Source organism: Panthera tigris, chromosome A2 (genome assembly GCF_018350195.1).
Source record: "Panthera tigris isolate Pti1 chromosome A2, P.tigris_Pti1_mat1.1, whole genome shotgun sequence".
Lineage (NCBI taxonomy): Eukaryota > Metazoa > Chordata > Mammalia > Carnivora > Felidae > Panthera > Panthera tigris.
In genome coordinates this window covers 42,441,639-42,461,841 of record NC_056661.1, presented here as the reverse complement: position 1 = coordinate 42,461,841, position 20,203 = coordinate 42,441,639, and the positions used below count along the sequence as shown (strand labels likewise).

At 36.0% G+C, this 20,203-nt stretch overlaps 1 protein-coding gene across 2 annotated transcripts in view; it reads right to left on the bottom strand.

The window, feature by feature from the left end:
• Positions 1 to 382: 382 nt before the first annotated feature.
• The window catches only part of CHL1 (cell adhesion molecule L1 like), a 77,761-nt gene continuing 57,940 nt past the window's right edge, over positions 383 to 20,203 (bottom strand). Inside the window, exons 17-26 of one of the 2 annotated variants that reach the window (XM_015535062.2) lie at positions 19,623 to 19,693; positions 16,427 to 16,649; positions 15,135 to 15,250; positions 14,798 to 15,002; positions 14,469 to 14,591; positions 11,392 to 11,571; positions 7,560 to 7,721; positions 6,785 to 6,916; positions 4,529 to 4,601; positions 383 to 1,370 (exon numbers count right to left, since the gene is read on the bottom strand). In XM_015535062.2, coding sequence (XP_015390548.2) covers positions 1,154 to 1,370; positions 4,529 to 4,601; positions 6,785 to 6,916; positions 7,560 to 7,721; positions 11,392 to 11,571; positions 14,469 to 14,591; positions 14,798 to 15,002; positions 15,135 to 15,250; positions 16,427 to 16,649; positions 19,623 to 19,693 — 1,502 coding nt within the window. In that variant the 3' untranslated portion in view covers positions 383 to 1,153. The remainder of the gene's footprint in view (positions 1,371 to 4,528; positions 4,602 to 6,784; positions 6,917 to 7,559; positions 7,722 to 11,391; positions 11,572 to 14,468; positions 14,592 to 14,797; positions 15,003 to 15,134; positions 15,251 to 16,426; positions 16,650 to 19,622; positions 19,694 to 20,203) is intronic. The other variant, XM_042979429.1, reaches the window with a different exon arrangement.

Here is a 20,203-nt window from a genome sequence, read left to right as displayed (position 1 = left end):
AAAACATTTCCCTCAATATTTATATGATATTTTATTTTGAGACTGTAGGAAAAAGCAATATAAGAACAAAACCCAAATGCTTTATACAAAGTCTTCAGTTTTGGAACCTCATGTTGTTGGTTGTAGCTGTGGAATGATGCAAAATGTTATCTTACTATATACTTTAGCTATACAAACATGCCTGTTAATGTTCTTTTTCTCACTTCAAAATAAAACACATCTGTATTTTTAATTGTGTAAATATTAACATAATATGTACAATGCATTCATGAAATAGATGCAAGCATACCATTATATAAACATAGAAAAAAGGTCAAAGCGGTCAATTTAGAAATGAAGATGTTAAATAGATATAGCTAGGAGACGCCAGCAGCCCGGAAACCTTGGCCTGTTCTTTCATAAGATAACCTTCTGACCACCACTTCCTTTTCAGCTGAATTTAGTCCAAGAAAAGAACAAAAAACAAAGATGGTTCTAGATGTCATAAGTGATATACCCAAAAAATTCGTGTTGAAACTGAAAAAATTAGAATTCTGTTTAAACATGACCATCTCTGGGCAAACGGTTAGGCGCTCAATAAATACGACTTGATTGTTTACCTAGGACTCCTGCTACAAAAAATTTAAATAATAGATTTAGACTGTATATATTCAATGAACCATTTTAATAAGACATTCATATTCCTCTTTACATTTTAAATAACCGGTTTGCTTCCCATCTTTTTACCTGTCGTGAAGCAAAGTCACTAAGACAGTTCTCAGAGACTGAATACAAATGTGCACACAGAGGAAAAACCACAAGGTAGCAACAACAATGCAAACACAGTGACCAGTAAAACCAGGCAAAAATGGAGTACACTGAATGGATACTTTGGATTCAGTTGAGGTGAATCTAAGTACAGGATTTGTTTTGTGTTCTGAATTTTCAGCACCTGAAAAACAAAACAAAACAAAACAAACAATACAGGCCTGGAGTGCTTGATAGTTTACTTTTTCAAGGCAGTGCTATTTTCTCGACATGACTGCAAGATGTTCAAATTCTGGATGAAATCTTAAGCCAATACGTTTCTATTCCTATGTGAAAGTTCTTGCTCCCTTGAACAGATAAATATGGAAAGTTGATACGAAACCACTGATTTGTACATGTGGTACATTTACGCCCGGAGTGGAAATGTCGCTGTGGAACTGCCATTGCTTTCAACAGATCCTTTCTCCTTAGATCCAGCGTAAGCGCCAATGAAGGATCCATCTTCACTGAACAGACCGTGATCTCCTTCTCCATACTGGACTAAGCTGTCAGCACTTTCTGTGGCCTGCATATCCCTGTTAAGCGATCGAAGGCTTCCTTTGAGAGGTTTTTCATCACTGTCGCTACAAAATAAAAGACAATTCAGCAAAATCTAATATAAGATATTCACATAAAGCAAAACTCGTGCATATGTGCTAATATGTCTTACAATTTTCAAAACATTCACATCAACATTGCGGACACACAAACCCTAAATGGCCCTTTCTCAAATAAATGTTTAAAAAGTCATAACCTATTTGGGTCATTCTGAGGAACTGAGAAAGCATTTTCTATTATCCACAACACTTCTGTTTCCCTTTAAAAATGGGAGTTTTGAGACAGTCAGACATTCAATCTGTTGACATATATAGACGATAATGTTATTCCCTTTGATTTCATGAACTTTTCGAACTCCCAGTCATCAAATCTTGATCTCTCGTGTTTACCTTTTATTCTGTATCCTTCCAAAATTTTCTCTTTTAATTGGGTTAATCAATCAAAGTCTGTTTCTGGTAACCAGAGAACTTTCTTTAATACAGTTGATAAATTCAAGTTGGTTGAAATTTTTTTTCTTTTACATGGCTGGCACTTTTAGAACATAAACACTTATAGTATCCTAAATTTATTACTAAAATGTCTATAAATGTCTATAAAAATGATACAGTATTCTAAATTTCTGGATCAAGATCTTATTTAAGTACTAACTACTATCACACTACAATGCTGGATACTAAGTTAAATGATCTTATAAAATTTTAAAAAGGAAGAATTTGGAAAAAACTCTATAATTAGAATATGATTAGCACTTTATAATTTTTGGCAATCAGTGTTGTTCATCAAATAGGTCCATCTCTCGGCTGTCTTAGAGCAGGGCAAGGTGGCACCTTCCTGACCTTTCTGAGTTATACATTTCCATGTGACTTGCTTTCACCCAAGAAGAGTGAGCAAAGGCGGCATGTGTCTCTTCAGAGCCGGCGCTCAGTTTGTTGTGTTCTATTTCCACTGCTGTGGTGATCCTGGATGCTCATCTACCAGGCAGTGCTCCTAAATGATCAAGATGACCAGAGCCAAATGTGTTGGACACACAACTTGAGAAAGAAAATGAGAATTACCCAGGCTATCCTGATTCATACAGTAATTGGCTCCAGAATCAGGATGCTTATAGTCACAAAACAAAAACAAAACCGTGGCATGAGCTTAGGGACCGGGCAGCAAGTGGTGCAGAAACTGTCACCTAGAAGCCGGAAGGATGACAAGTCATGTCATGACCAAGAACAGCATCCAGTAAAACTGTCTCCTGGGATGGCTTGGAGACTGGATAATTTTCCGGATGAACATGTTTTGGGAGAAGATGATGGAAAACATTAAGAGATTAAACAGATTTAATTAAAATATTAATAAATAATTTTGTTAATGGGATGCCAGGTTAAACAGTGAAGTGGATGGCTTTATGAGGCAGCAAAGTATGGAGGAATGAGTTTTTGAGCAAGACATTATCATAGCTTTTTTCTTCCCTATAAAACTGAACCAGTAAGATCTGTATTTCAAATATATTTTAAACAATTGCCATAGGCTCCTAATGATTCTTGCCTCATGGAATCTGAGTCACAATTTTTAAATTTGTGAAGTTTCAAGTTCCCCTCTCTCTCTCCCTCCTTCCTCCATCTCTCTTTACTTTTCTCTCTCCCCTCTTTCCTTCCTTCTTCTCCCTTTAATGATCCTTATTCTATAAAGAACTTGAAGTGAGTAATCAAGAAATGTAAAAATATAAAAAAGAGCTTTTGATAAGTGGACAAATGAAAAATTAGCATAGAGCCTATAAGGAGGCTCAGATGTACATCAGTTAATCCAGGACAGCTAATCACATTGCTCCATTTCACTGAAATGGATCCAGGGATGGGCCAGTTAGAGTCAATCAAGTCTCTTTTCTGATGTGAATTCTGGCCTCCTGTGTGATACAGGCCACATAAGCCTGGGCGTTGCAACTCTCTTGGCTGCAGTACACAAAGGACCTGATGGAAAACAATGCCATCTCAAATACAAATGGCTAAGAAATGGGGAGGGTGGTGGAAAGAGGAAGATGGTGACCAAAAACAGTAGAATGAGAAGTTTAACACAACCTCAAGAACTCCCTCCCTCATTCGGATATCCTGCAATTCCTCCCAGGTCTGGCACACTTTTTTTTTTTTTTTTTTTTTTTTTTAAAGAGAGAGAGAAAGAGAGCAAGAGAAGGAGAGAGGGACAGAGGGAAAGAGAATCTTAAGCAGACCCCATGTTCAGCATGGAGTCAGATGCGGGGTTTGACCCCACAACCCTGGGATCGCGACCTGAGCTGAATCAGATGCTGAACCCAACCGAGTCACACAGGCACCCCACACACTTTTTTGTCTTAAGTTTGGCCATGCTCTACCCAGTTGTTAATAGTAACACAACCCATTTCATCTATAAAACCTATCTTATCTCTTTTGGATGATCCTTTATCAGCATCCCTCCAGGGCTGACAGAGCTGCTCTTCTTTTCTCTGCGCTCTCTTACTCTCTTTACTTAATTACAGTGATTTGCAAAGGTAAGTTTTTTCCTCTGCAGACTGGGTTCATCTAGAGGACAGGATGTGTAACTTACTCACCTTTGTAAGTAAATAAAGGTATACAGAATACATGTTTATGGACATAAACTGAATACAACCTGGGTTCGTAATGGCCATGCTAGAGACTTCAAGATGTTTTAGAAACTCCAAATAGATAATCACTCTAAGTGAAAACGGTATCCTTTGCATTGCACACAAAGCGTTAAGAAAAGTCTTCTAGCACTCACATCTACGTAGTTTGCAGTTACACCCACCTGTGCACCCAGAGGTTGGTTACTATCACTCAAGTACATCCTATTTTTACAAACCATTGCTTTTTTTAAAGTGTTCATTTATGTCGAGAGACAGAATGTATGTGTGCAGAGAAGTCACAGAAAGAGAGAACCCCAACCAGACTCCACACTGTCAGCACAGAGCCTAACACAGGGCTTGATCTCACGAACTGTGAGATTATGATTTGAGTGGAAATCAAGAAATGGACGCTTAACCGACTGAGCCACCCAGGTGCTCCTACAAACTATTCTTTAAAAAGGCACTACAAGATAGCAGTATAAACTTTATTTTAACAAGAAATACTTGTTTGTTTTTGTATTTTTAAGCTTATAACCTCATGAGTGCATGTTTTAATACATTTTGAGAAAGGACACTGTTTACCTGTATTCACCGAAGGTTTCATCTTTTACTGACTGAACTTCTGGATCTGGATGCAGATCTTCCTTTTCTTTCACTAAAACACAAATAGAGGGGGAAGTAAGAAAAATAATTTTTAAAGACATATTGATAATGTAGTTAAAGATAGATCATCAGTGAGAAGCACTGCTCCAGTTCTTAGATACTAGGGAGTCAAGGTTTTTTTTGTTTTTTTGTTTGTTTGTTTGTTTGTTTGTTTTTTGTGGTTGTATCTACAACCCATCAGTTACCTCTTTGTTTAAGCAAAAAAGGAAAAGGAGTTCCTGGATTCTCCTGATTTGTCATCAGAATTACAGCCTGTTGCAGACCATCGTGTGGCTATTCAGTATTATGTGGGCAATGAGTCTTACTGGAAGAGTAAAACTTAGTTATGGTTTCTTAGGGAAGACCAAATTACTAGATCTACATTGTACTAACCAAAACTTTTTGAAGATGCCATGGGATCATACCAGATCTATGTCACTAAAGGGAGTCAAGAGTCAACCCTCTGACCATCCTCTTGTCACTCATATTCATAATTGCCTCAAATAATCAGAATATTCACGTCTATCTACGGTGACATTTTAAATTTGATTTATTCTAAGTAGTGGGACACAGGACAACTAGGAAAACTCAAACAAAAAAACTTCATGGCATCTTGTACTTCCACTTGCAGAGACCTAAAAGATTCTTTCACCCATCCTACAATGTGAAATGCTGACTTTTTTTTTTCTTTTCCATCATTCTTTAAAATTTGGATGGGGGGCGCCTGGGTGGCGCAGTCGGTTAAGCGTCCGACTTCAGCCAGGTCACGATCTCACGGTCCGCGAGTTCGAGCCCCGCGTCGGGCTCTGGGCTGATGGCTCGGAGCCTGGAGCCTGTTTCCGATTCTGTGTCTCCCTCTCTCTCTGCCCCTCCCCCGTTCATGCTGTGTCTCTCTCTGTCTCAAAAATAAATAAACGTTAAAAAAAAAATAATAAAAAAAAAAAATAATAAAATTTGGATAGGGCCACACTTCACAAGAGACTATTTGTTGGGGATACTCAGAAGAGGATGTTCTATCTCTTTAAAATTTCCAATTAACTAACTCAGACATTCATTAATTATTGAAAATCTACTTCATAATAATTCAGGGTTCACAGGGAAAAAATGAGATGGATAATTACATAAATTCCCACACATACATTTTTTTAAAAAATTTTTTTAACATTTATTCATTTTTTTTGAAAGGCAGAGAGAGACAGAGTGCGAATGGGGGAGGGGCAGAGAGAGAGGGAGACAGAGAAACAGAAGCAGGCTCCAGGCTCCGAGCTATCAGCACAGAGCCTGAGGCAGGGCTCGAACTCACAGACCGTGAGATTATGACCTGAGCTGAAGTCGGCCATTTAACCGACTTAGCCACCCAGGCACCCCTCCACGCATACATTTTGTAAAAATTTAGAAATTATGCTTTTGTTTGTTTGAATGTTCAATATACATATCGGTTCCCAATAAATATTTGCTAGATGAATCATAAGCCAATAAAAGAACTTCTCACTAATCTGAACATCATCAAACTAATAGGAGGAGGATCTAAATCTTTCCCGTTATGTAAAAGCATCTTGAATGCTAATAAGAGCAACAACACAATATGGATATCTGACAAAGATCAAATAAATTTGAAAGTTGAATTAAAGCCAACCATTATTTAATTATGATGGTTTTTATTTATGTTTTATGTACATTAATGCAGGAGCCAGTGTATTCAATATATGTCATGGTCATAAGAAAAGCATTCCCAGCCATGGTTAACTCTAACAAAGCTGGCTGGCGGAGTCACAACTGTTAGAATATGCTAGTGCATGCATTCTCTGCACCATAAATATGTGGCAAGGCTTGCTATAAATGGGTCCCTTCCTCTTAAGACAAACTGTATGTGTGTGGCGTAGTGATTAGTGTTCTCAACATCTCTGATACTTTACAGACAGAAAGTAGAAGCTTGGAAATATGATAAGCTTCCTTAGAGACTATCTAAATACTAGAAAGTAGAAAACAAGTAACCATCTGAAAATAATATTCTGGACCATATATCCTTTGGTTAGTTAATTTAGGATATTTTTTCCTTTCAGTACACTGCATATCTAATGTGCTAACATAAATTTGACTTAAATGTGTAACTTAAAAAACAAAAGATGTGTCAGAAGAATGCCTCCTAGAAAATACTATTTAATAACTTCATAGGATATTAAGAAACAGCTTTACCTGAATACTTTCCACCTCTGTTCCTCTTCACAAAGCAAACAGTTAACAGGATTAGTGTGAGAAGAGCAATCGCACACATCAATCCAATAAACCAGCCTTGAGTGGAGATGTCATCATATAAACCAGCATATTCTGTTGTACAAAAAGAAATCACACAGTGAACACTAGAAACAGGCTTTGGGATTATGCCCCTTGTGGGAATATGAAACATATTTTTTAAACATACAAAATAGCATCCGATTTATTTTTCCTTTCATTGACCCTTGAGGCAATGTGATTTAAAGGACATTTCACTGGAAGAATACTGATAAATCATTGCAGTCTTTATTTAGAAAGAGCCCTCTCAAGCTACATTTGACTCAGAGGATGAAAACCAAAAAGGGATAGTGGAGGCAGATCAAGTGAAATACACAGCAGCACAAGCAAGCAAAAGCATAAGCTGGCTCGGTTATATGCAGATTGCCAGGGAGTTTCTGTGGGGCTTAGGTTGTTTTGTTTTTCTTTTTAGTTTTTGTTATCAACATGTGTTAATTGGCAGGAGGTATTTTTAGTCAACTACTCTGGTAAAAATGATAAGGAATATGTTGGAACTTTGTGGAACATTCTTCATTTTGATAATTTAAAAATGGTATGCTAAAACAAATTGAAACTATTATCTTTATAGCTAATGTACTCCACATTTTTATCTTTAATACAGGAAGTAGGTAAAATTTAAAAATCTACAAAACATAGATTTATTGTCTAAAATTGCCCCAAATACAATCTCATGTCTCACCTCTCCCTCTGGTCTCAATTACATCTTCAAAAATGCTATTGTTATCAACCCAATTCTTAGTCAAGAGGCGAACTATATGTTCAGCTCCAGGCTCAAATACCTCTACTGGGTGAGTCTTTTGAGTAAGATTTACTCCTTCTGATATCTTCCCGATACTTTTACCTAAGAAATGCACAGAGTTAAATCATATAAATTGTAATTGTTGAAAAACAGGACATGAAAAGTAAAAAAAAAAAAAAAAAAAAAAGTTAAAAAAATCCTGTTATATGAGAGGAGAGCCATTTATAGCACTTATTTCTCAGAGAGTTTTTGAATTATCAGGAGATCAAGAACATCAGCATTTCAAGCTTTTCTTTCTTAATACACTGAAAATGAGTAAATGAAATGAACTTATTTCATGTCCTTTAAAGATGATGTACTTGTTGATGAAATGGCACTATATGAATGGTTCAAAACCAAACACAGATTTCAAAAAATTATACAATGTCACTTTGTGCATTATGAACTTTCTCAGACCTAGCAGGAAACTGAACATGGCCATTTTGGCTTGGTTTTGAAAACAAATGGCATTATAATTATATGTGTGTGTGTGTGTGTGTGTGTGTGTGTGTGTGTGTGTGTATACACACACACACACACACATATACATATATATATATATATATATATATATATATATATATATATATATATTTGCTTTGTTCTTCTCCATCAGTACTGATGGAATAGCATCATAACATGATCATATATTATATACTTGAAATTTGCAGACACATAAGCAGTTTTATAGGTACATAAAGTACAGGTTTATAGGTACATTTAAATGAAATGCACTGGGATTTTTAAAATATTGTAAGACAATAATACTTTAAAAAAAAGAAATCTGAGTAGGGCAATATATTAACTGTAGAGTCCTACAGAAGTTAAAAATATGAGTCAAGTGTAATTAAAGGTATATTTGATTTCTGAAGTTGCAACAAAATATGCAAAATATCTTTATATTTGATCCACAGTTTTGCTAAGAATCAACTCAACATAATAAATGTAAACCAGAAAGTGTTAATAATTTACACTGGAGATAAAATACTGTAATCCATGTTGAGAATATTAAAAGTTATGAAACCCTGTTTCAAATGGGTATATGTCACACATTAAAATTTGGTTATAACTTTTAACCATTGAATACACATTGATGATATAGTTACTGGTAACAAAAGGGCTTCATTAAAAAATATCACCATGGGAGAAGTAAGGCTAATTATATTAGTTGAGCAAAGCCTTTAAGATTGAGCACCACTGAAATAGAACACAATTAATCTTGACTTTGAAAAACAGAAATATTAGTATAATATTAAGTAGTGCAAGCTTTTGAAAAATAGAGCAAAGCAAGTGTTTTGTTCAAACCAATAAGGACACAAATATTTCTGAATAGCTCCATCATCTTTCCCCTGTTAGACTATAGAATGTGAGCCACCTGAAAATCAGAGTGACAACCAGAAAATGCTTGTGTATCAAATCCCATTCTCTGAACAAATGCCAGATGACCTTAAAATGTGCTACCTAGGCAGAGCAAGAAGAAAGATACAGAGAAATAGATTCTAATTTCCACAAAAGTTATTTTTAGAGTGTTGTGATATCAAGCTTTATCTCCTCAGTGGAAATATATATGTATGTTTCCTTTTTCAGAGATCAGGCTGAAATCCAGTGGCAAAAAGAGATTATAGTTTCTTTCCTGTAAATATGGCAAGATATGCCTATAGAAGAGAAATCAGTGTCAACTGGGGAAGGGGCAGTAGCTGAAAATGCAGAATCCTGAAAAAGAACACAAACATACTAGTAAGGAACATTTTCAAATTACTGAGACATAGGGCAGTGAAGAAATATGTTGTAAGATACTCAAGCACATTAGCTACATCTTTAATTTGCAAAGATGCCACATCATTTATAAAATCATACCAAGAGCATTTTCCATTAGCTAAAAACATTTTCAACCATGAAAGTGACCAAACCCAAATTCTCTAAATAATTCCATATATGCATATGGTGACTATAACTCTTCTAAGAGGATTTTGTGAATTTTTTCTTACCTGCTGCAAATTAGCAATGATGGGATTAGCATTTCTCCTGCATATTATGGTCTTGATTCTAACAAAATAGCAACCCTCTCCATGCCTCAAACTCTGTTTTGAAAAATATGGAAGTTGCACATTTAGATTACTACTATTCTGATTTCTTTTCTTTGTATGGAACACTTGATGCCAGTTTGACCTCTTGAGAAATGAGATCCTTTTTGTTACTAAAAAGTTTTCAATTACCGTTTAAAAAAATTTTTTTAATATTTATTTATTTTTGAGACAGACAGAGACAGAGCATGAGCAGGTCAGGGGCAGAGAGAGAGGGAAACAAAGAATCTGAAGCAGGCTCCAGGCTAAGCTGTCAGCACAGAGCCCAACGCGAGGCTCTAACTTGTCAACTACGAGATCATGACCTGAGCCAAAGTCAGAGACTCAACTGACTGAGACACCCAGGCGCCCCTCAATTATCATTTTTAAATCTCTCTTTTGAGTTCTTCATTCAACATGGTGTCTCATTTGTTCATGGGAATAATTTGTGGGTTTCTTGGGAGAAACTATTTGAATACATACACTTTTCCCATAAAAGGGAGCTTTGAGTATTTAGGGTATCCGAGGAAAACATAAACCCTTCACTGTGTAAATACAGTAGGAACAATAAGGAGAAACAGATAATAAAGATCAGAGCATAACCATTCATACACAGTGATTTTACAGTGATTCATATACACTTGGATATATTTTAAAATAATATACATACTTTATAAGTTACAAGTTAGTCTTTCCCATTGCTATTGCCTTTTTCTATTGATTCTACCTTTCTTTTCTGATCTAAAATTTGGAAAAGCATCCAGAGCAATGGCTAACATACAGTAGAAAATAAACAAATGATTATATTTCCCTTCCTGCCATCTCCTTTTCCTTCTTGTCTTCCTCAAATATCCTTCTAGGTCTGATCAACTTGAATCCTATACAATGCCCTCTTTTTTAACTTATATCTGTGCAGCAGTTCCTCTGTTTCATTTCCATTTTTTTGGCCCTAACTTCTTAATTTCTCTCCTTTTAAGCTTAGCAAAAACACTGCTAAAATTATAATTGCTGAAACAATTTGGGAAGGAAAATGGGTCTAAGTTGGAAAAAACAAAACAAAACAAACCAGAAAAGTGCAACTGAATTCGCAGACTTACACAAATGAAACCAGAGATTGATGGGTCATTTCCAAGCCAGTATTTGACATCAACCAGTAAACAGTTAAATTAAATTGATACATGAATCAATATATATACACGTGTGTGTGTGTGTGTGTGTGTGTGTGTGTGTGTGCGCACGCGTGTATGTATGTATGTATATATATATGAGTCAAGACATGGAAGTTAAATGTATTAGATCATTGTTACAAAATGTCTACCAGGACAAGAGGCAAAATTTTTTGTTATGAAAAATTTCCGAAAGAAAAATATCCCTCTACTAACCTTATGAATAACTTCATGGACTTACATACTCCTATTTTAATTAAGTAAAATTATAGTCCCTGACCTTATATACACTGAGGCTATAGTTTCATGCTGTTGTGTAGAAATCCATAAATTGAGTCAATGTGAACTTTACACACAAGAGAAATAAATTTTGTATCTGTATCAGTGGAAAACAAAAGGTCAAACAGATTGAGACCACAATCATTTCTAATTCACAAGGGATAGCATGGTATGTTCCCTTCAGAGCAATTTAAAAAACAGCATGCAGGAACCTCTTGCACTTACTCCCTTCTCCTAATGTGGAGCCTTCCTCTGTGATTGGTTTTCCACAGCCCTTTGAAGTGCAAGCCCTCAAGTAGAATTTGTACTTGGTAGTCGAATTGAGGTTTGAGAGACGCCAGCTGGGCTTTGATGGAGTGGTAATGTTGATATCATTTAGTTCTCCAAGTTCATAGGTGTCATTTACTAAAGAAATAAACATGAACAGCAATGCCTTAGATTTCATACTCTTAACATTTCAACTTGTGTTGTCCCTTATTTTTGATTCTGTATACACTTGTGGTATGCAAGGCACTACCTTAATGATTAATGGCCAGCAACTTACTCAATTCTATGATGTGGACATAATTATTATTACAATATCATACATGGGAAAATTGAGGTCTAGCAAGAATAAACACCTTGCCTCAATCCAGAGCTAGTAACTGGCAAACCAAGATTTGAATCCAAACCACAGTCTTTCCACTCCAGAGCCCATGTTCTTGATCACTCTGCCACACTGGAGCGAATCACTCCACTGTCATTATACCTATTAAAAATGATGGACTTTCCTCCCATATTATATATTCATTGAATCTTTCACATAAGCGCTTTTAATATTTTAGCAGAATAATTTGGACGATGTTTTGTCCAAATTCACTTTTTTTTAATTAAAAAAAATTTTTTTTAATGTTTATTTATTTTTGAGAGAGAGAGAAACACAGAGTATGACCAGGGCAAGGGTAGAGAAAGAGGGAGATACAGAATCTGAAGCAGGCTCCGAGCTCTGTGCTGACAGCTCAGAGCCCGACATGGGGCTTGAACCCACGATCTGTGAGATCATGACCTGAGCCGAAGTCGGATGCTCAGCTGACTAAGCCACCCAGGTGCCCCAATGATTTGTTGTCTCCCATGGCTTCTGGTTTAATATGAGACACCAAATAAGTCCTCATTATATGCAGAACCAATAAACTGATTAATAAATTATATAAGATACCTACTATATACTAAGAACTATGCCAAGTGCTAATCAGAAAAAGTTGAATTATTAGACAGCATCTTTCAAACAATTTGGACCAGCAAGACCATGGGATTTATGGTATTACCATAAATGGGATTACCATAAAAATAGTCCAAGAAATGAAACATATCCCAAAATTGTGCAGCCATTAGTAGCAAGGGAAGGGCTAGAATAAATCCTTTTGATGCTAGTCCAACATATCACATAGGTTAAAAAAATATACATATATATACATGCACACACACACACACACAAACACACACACTTGACATAAAAATGCCTTGTTTTGGTTTATATAGTGCAATTAGATCAATGAACAAGAAAAACAAAGATCCATATGTTGGAAATTAGAAAAAAAATCACTCTTTACAGATTTGAGAGCATTCCTATAAAATACCACAAAGTCCATTGAAAAACTACAGTAATCAATCTACAAATTTAGAGAAGTATATAGAGAGCTCTCATACACATAATCAACAACTATTTAGAACATACAAAGCAACGGAAAGAGAGAAGTTATCCAAAAATATTTCAATGGAACATACAAAGCAACGGAAAGAGAGAAGTTATCCAAAAATATTTCAATATACCTTAACAGCAAGCAAAGTAAGTGTACAATTACATCATTTGATTAAAAATCCATATATCAAGGATTATGATAATCACTGCAGTTGTTAACATTCCAGACTTTTCTCTAAGAACTTGTTTTTTTTAAAAAATTTAAATCTTACATACAAATCAACACAGAGGTTGAAATTAATGTTGAATTTCTTTACTCTTCGGATACATAAATCATACCTTTACCAAACAAATTAACAGTTTAAAAGTCTTCAAGTATTTCTTCAGTGCTGTCTATATATTTGAAAACCAGTTCATAGAATACTGTAGGCTTAAGAGCTCAGCATGGAGAATCAGACAGATTTAGGTTGGAATCCTGCTTAATACTTACTTTACTACATGGCTCTAGTTAGGTGAACTCTGCATGCCTCAATTCTGACATCCACAAAATAGTGAAAATACATCCCTCATATATTTTCCATTTTAATGAAAAAATATGGGAGAGCACTTGGTACTGATCCTGCTACTTAGCAAACACTCAAAAAATGCTAACATGTTACCTCCACTGGGATTATGCCTGTATCTATGTAACTATATAGCCCAACTCAGGACAGGCCTTAGGAGCTAAAACTCATACGTGACCTGGATTGCTACAAGCTTTGAACTACCGGGACGCAGAATAGCTCATTGAGACCATCATCAAGATGGCTTTTGCAAGGAGCACAGTCCTAGGGTATGGAATTCATGTCCTCAAAATCTAAAATTTTCTATGACCTCAGTTCCCTAATTTCCACTTTGACATGATGCTTAGATGTAAAGACTGTTACACATGGAAGGCACTATGATTAAAAATAACCTGATTTTGTATAAGCATGTTTTCAACCAAATGTCACAGCAGCACAAGGGCAGAGCCCAGTCTGAGTAATGAGGCAAAACAACCCTTCAAGGCTCACAATACAATGTGCCTATACCAGCGGGCTATCCACAGAGGTTTCTACAAACAGAAGTACATTTAAGGTTGAGGCCGGAAGCATGTGTTGGAGACAAAAGAAGTGCAGGGTGGAAGTTACATGCACTCTGAGTCTCTGTTACCTCATTTACTAATGCTTTTCTTTGGCACGTTTCTTAATTCTCAATGCTTCTTATGCATAAATATTAAATATATATCCTCTGGTACCTACTGACTTTTCCTCTGAATCAGGGATTGGTAAACCTTTCTGAAAAGAACTATATTGTAAATATTTCAGCCTTTGTGAGCCATGTAATCTCTGTCACAGCTACTCAATTTGGCCACTGTAGTGAGAAAGCAGTTACTGACAAATGTAAATGAGCGGACATGTATGGCCTGTTTCTGAAAACAGGCAGCAGGCTGGATTTGGTCTGCAAGCCAATTTACAAACCCCTTTGTTGTTAAGGTAGTATGCCAGCTTACAAACCACCATCATTAGATTCTCAGCATAGCAAACCAAATACTCAACCAATAATGAAATATTAATAGGTGGACCCAATTCAAATTTCTACTTACTTATCTGATACTGTAATAGATAGCCAGTTAAGTTTCCATTCAGTTTCTTCGGTAGTCCCCAGGTTAAAGTAGCAGTGTCTTTATCAACTTTGATGACCTTCAGAAAAGCTGGTTGTTCAGGTACTAGAAAACAGAAGATCAAGAAGAGACACTTATAAATTGGTAAGTTTCTTTTTTTTTAATATCCATTAGATTACAGTTTTTTATAGAAATTGAGAAGCTAACTCATATGAAGTACATATTAATTAACTACTAGTAAAGAAGGAAATGTTTAATTTGCCCATGGCATAATTCCCATTGTTGACATTATTGTCCACTGTTATTCCTACCTCCTTCTGGTGTCTGAAATATATAAGGCTCACTCTCTGGACCAGCTCCTTTGGAATTATAGGCTAAGACTGTTAAATGAAATTCACTAAAGGCATCTAGAGAAGGAACCATTCCATAGTTTCTTTGTCCTGAAAACCTCAGAATGTTTACTTCTTTGGGATGTGTTCTTCCATCCAACAGACTTTTTGTTTTCCACCAATTTATCTGCAATGGAAATAGCAATGCTTTAACATTTTGGCCATGGTGGCAGATGCTCTTGTAGCTTCTTCTGAGATCAGTTCTTATTTGCATTTAAGATATTTATTCAGCAACAAGAACAAAATCTATAATAAAAACCTGATATCCTTTTAGATGTCCATGGACTCTGTCCTTTGGAATTGTTGACCAGGAAACTTTAACTAAGGTGCTGTTTATAACGTCCACACCATGGATCACTGGAGCTGTATCAGGATCTGTTAAGCACATAAGAATCATGAGTTTTCAATAACCTTTAAGTGTGACTGTATCCCCTTTTCAAAAGGTGATTTTTCATAATGCTTAATCTGAGCAAAGCACTCTTAGGAAATCAATTCCAAATGGAACCAAGAGAGTTTCTCAACTCGCAGGAGTTTCAGAGCCCTAATAGGTTTCTAGGAGAAATGCAGCTCTCCAGGCAGGGGCAATGTTACTAGAAACAGTGGCCAGTGAAATACTCTGTGGGTATCTCGCCTTTAGAGGCAGGTGAACTAAACAATGTAACTAAAATTACTTGACAATTTGATCAATCTTTTGGGAACAAAAGATAACTGAGCATATGCTAAGTGTAGGCAATGTTGGATTGGCTCACATAATCCTGAAAACAATGCAGTAAAGTAGTAGTATTATCCCCATTCTACAGAGAACTAAGTGTAGAAGAATAAGCCAAATGCAGAGTAGCCAAGATAAATAATATCTTAGTTCACAGTGATGTTTCTGGTGTACTCAGGTAGAAGAATTTAGGTAGCAGGCAAATAAGGAGTTAAGTCATTTCACATTCTCAACCTTCCATTCTTGGATCAAAATATTACTCTGGACAATGGAAGAATAATGAGAGTAACGCCTTAATGACATGAAATAGAGCATCTTTCCTTTTTTCAATAACCTACTTGTTATTATGGTCTAAGTATTTAATAATATGAGCATATCAGTAGTACCTCAAAACTGTGTGTGTGTAATTCTATATACAAGTCTCAGTTTGCATCTCATCTGCATGAGGAAGATTCCAGACATACAAGTGAGTGAGGCCAGTGCATGGCAGCAGATGGTTGTTAGGAAGTCTTTGATAAGTAAGGACAAATGTCACTGGAAACCATATGACAGTTATACTGATCAACCAATTACAGTGATGATTACTCGTCTTTGATTTTAATATAGAAATGGGTTTACTGGGAAATTGAATAAAATTAAAGCTTTTAACATACTTCCTTACCACTCTATAGTGATCAGCTATCCTACAGTCAACCCTCAAGTAGGAACCAAGTGTTATATTTCTGTTAATCTCCCACAGCTAGTATATCCTCTTTGCATGCAGTAGTTGCTCAAAAATGTTCATCAACAGAAATGCAATATGCATGAAAGAGGTGCTTGGCGGTTTCAGGTGTATCACTTACAGTCTTCCCCAGAATACAGAATCACTGACTGAGGTTCAGGGCCAGAGCCAAGGTGATTGACGGCTTGGACCTGGACATCGTAAGGAGCGTAGACAGTAGGTGTCATCACGCGCAAGGTGTGGTTTGTGACCGTCTCTTCTTCCCACTCCACGGGGGCTCCCTGTGGCTTCCATGTCACTCTGTACTCTAGTCCTGGTCCATTCTGCTCCATGGATTTCAAAGGCTAAGACAAAAGGTAAGACTCCTCTAGTGTGATCACGGATATGCTGAGTCAGAGACCGCGGCAATCCACCCTAAATGGCCTAAGAAACATTGCAATAGAGGGATCGGGTCTTGGAAGATCGTAAACCTCCGCCTGGTTTAGAAACGCTTAGGAAAATGTTTGTCTTTCTCTAAGTTTGAAAGTTAGTCCTTCACCTACCTAAGTAGTAAGGAACCGCAATTTAGATGCCTTGTGGTTAAGTTTCACTGTTCGTATATGAAAGGATTTACTAAGAAATTCCACAGAGGACTTTTGCTTTTGTCTAAATTTTCCTCTACTATTTCATGACCAAAGAACTAGGAGATATAAAAAGGGCATGATCATGAACTGCATGATTGTGAAAAAGATCTCCCATGAATTTTCAGTCAGAACTCTTTCCACCTGACCCCATCCATCCTTCTCCATATGCCTTTCAAGAGAAGAGAGAGATTGAGTAAATCCTTATTTCTGGATAATATGCATGTTTACACATTAGCACCTAGAAGATATAGCTCTTCTCTATAATAAAATAACTCTCTAGCTTCTTGACTATTTCGTTAAGACAAAGTGCCCCCCTCCCATTACCAGCTTCCACTATATTTTCCTGTAAAAGAAAATTTAGTGGAGGAATTTCTCGCATAGGAAATTGGTTATTTCCACTCTCATTTTTAATCAAGCATTACTTTAATTAAAAAAAGTTAAAGTGATTTAAACCACCTATTTCATTCCAAAAATGGGAATATGCATTTAAACGAATCTGTTATATAGAATACATAAAAATGTGACTTTAGTCCTAGAGTGTAAGGTTCACTTAAATAAACAGTAATTTTGTGGGTATAGACGAGCGATTCAGTAATGTGGTATGTAGTGTTTTCTTACAGAATGTGCAATGCTTCTTGATTCAGTCCAATTTACTAAAATACTCTTTAGATGGATTGGCTGGAATTAGGTTGAAAGGAGTGCTATATCAGCAAAACAATTTCAAGTTACACTGACTCCAAGGTGATTCCTTAAATTAGTTATGAGGGGAAAAAAAATCAAAACAAAACAAAACCCTTCTGAGATTTCAGTCACTGTCTATACTTTGCATTCAAAGTTTTGCACCGAGGTAATTTTTACTACCATCAGGATATAAATTCACCAGGGGCTCTAGCAGTGCCCAGATGAATCAGGCCACAAGCTTCTAGTTTCATACCGCAATCTGGAATTACGGTTCCTTCAGCCTCTACCAACAATAAATGTGCACAAATAAAAGTATTCAATTTACACATGTTTTGCTCCAAGGAAAATTGTTACATTTGATAAAGCTCTCTGGCAAATTTTAAAATAAACTGCCACCATAGGTAACACTTTTAAGAAAAATCTTATCTAAATCACCAGGCTCCTGGGTGCCTGGACTCCGGAAGAAGCCGGAGGAATATTTTGTATTTGGCTTTCAGACAACTGGCAACAAAACCACAGCAAATTCTTAAAGAGGCCCCCAACGAAGATAGCAGACGGGAAGGGCAAAGGCAGGGGTGGGGGTCGGGCCCTCTTTTCATCACTGACTCAGCGCAGGGCATCTGGGTAAGGTCATTAAAATGAGAGTCCCAGCTTCTCTGTATGAAACATACAGCTGATAGCATCGAGCTGCGGTGGCCCTTCAGGAGTGCGGACGACTAATGAGCTGATACTGGTATGCCATGGTGTGTTTCTCTGAGGAACCGGCCTGATCATTACATGCTATTATTTTCATCTAACCACTTATAACATCTGTCTGACAGAAATTTCTATGAAACTTAAGAGAGAAAAGGACAGAGACTCTCCAAGAATAAGATATTAACATAATTTCAGATTATAAATTAAGGAATTATCAAGACAATGTAGTAGCAAATATGTATGACCACAAATTCAAGGAAAGAAATAATATTCTTGGATATATTTTGATTCTGTGTATTACCATTTTTCTTCAAATTTCAAATTCACAAACTTTAATTGCACTGAAATGTGAATAATGGGTTAGTGTTAATATAAAAATATTGACTAAAAAACATCAAACTAAGGTTCATACATCCTAAAACCCTTCGCAAAATCGTATCTGGAAAGAGGTTTAGAAATAAAATAGTATATTCCGGCATACATGCAAGAATGTTCTACATTTACATACAATTCAGTGAATTTAATGTTGGAAGTCTATTATTAAAATCACAATGTTTGGTAATCTACTTTCAAGTAGGTTAAATTACTTGTTCATGAATATGTCCAAAAAAAAGGGGGGAAAAATTACCCACTAAGAAGAAATTTAGAAATGACACTCAAAAAAAAGTCATCTGAGCAGATGTGAAATTTCATGCCAAATTCAAAGACAAAAGTCTACTTCATAACCTTTAATAGAGATATATAAAGGGGCAAAAAGTGCAGTTTAAAGTCCACAGATACCTATGCTGATACCCTAGGTTTGTTGATGTCTAGTGCCAGTCACCCTGACCTCAGCTCCTATATCTAGACAAAGCTGTAAATGACAAGGTTGTTCTCGGAATTAGAAAACCGTATACAAAAAGCTTGATCGTGCTTAGTAAGTAGTGGGTATTATTTGGCAGCCATCTTTTAGATATTCATAATGTTTATTAGACCGTGTACTAAAATTTAGTGAAAATTTTTGAGCATATTTTTTACATGAAAGGATTGAGAATGCTAGTTGTAAAAATACTAAAAAATCTGACAATTTTGATAATTGATCACAATTATATCGACCTTTATAAATTTTACATAATTTACCAATGTTTAACATTCTAATAATATTCTAATCACAAAGATCTGTAAAATATACAAATTGAATACATTTATCAAATATACAAATCTTATATCTTTGTTCTTAAAAAATATTTTTCTATCCTTACACGTAGCATGCAGATCTAAAAGAAAGAAAAAGAAAAAGAACACAAAGTAGTGTATAACACATTAAAGAATACATACCTCCCATTTTATAATCATTTCCTTGGGTTGAGAGGCTTGAACCCTTATGTTTTGTGGATTCTTGTCTGGAGCTAAAAAATTATAAGTATTAAAATTACACTTTCCAATTTTATGGCCCATAGGTAAATCAGCCTGTCATCCCTCCTCCAGCTAAAAACAATTCTAAATAACTTTGATTGTATTTGTTTATTTCCATCTGGCCAAGTCTATAAAAAGACTTAAGGCAGTTTTTCCCTCCAGCTTTATGTAATTGACATGTAACATTGTGTAAGTTTAAGGTATAGAGTATAATGATTTCATAAGTGTGTATGTATGTATATATATACATATATGTATCAAATACATAGATACACATTTTATATTTATATGTATATATTGTAAAATGATTATCACTATAAGATTAGTTAACCTATCCATGAGCTCACATAAGGCAGCTTTTAAATATATATTTTATTTGGGGCTCATGGGTGGCTCAGTCGGTTGAGCATCCAACTTCGGCTCAGGTCATGATCTCATGGCTCGTGGGTTCAAGCCCCGCATCAGGCTCTGAGCTGACAACTCAGAGCCTGGGGTCTGCTTTG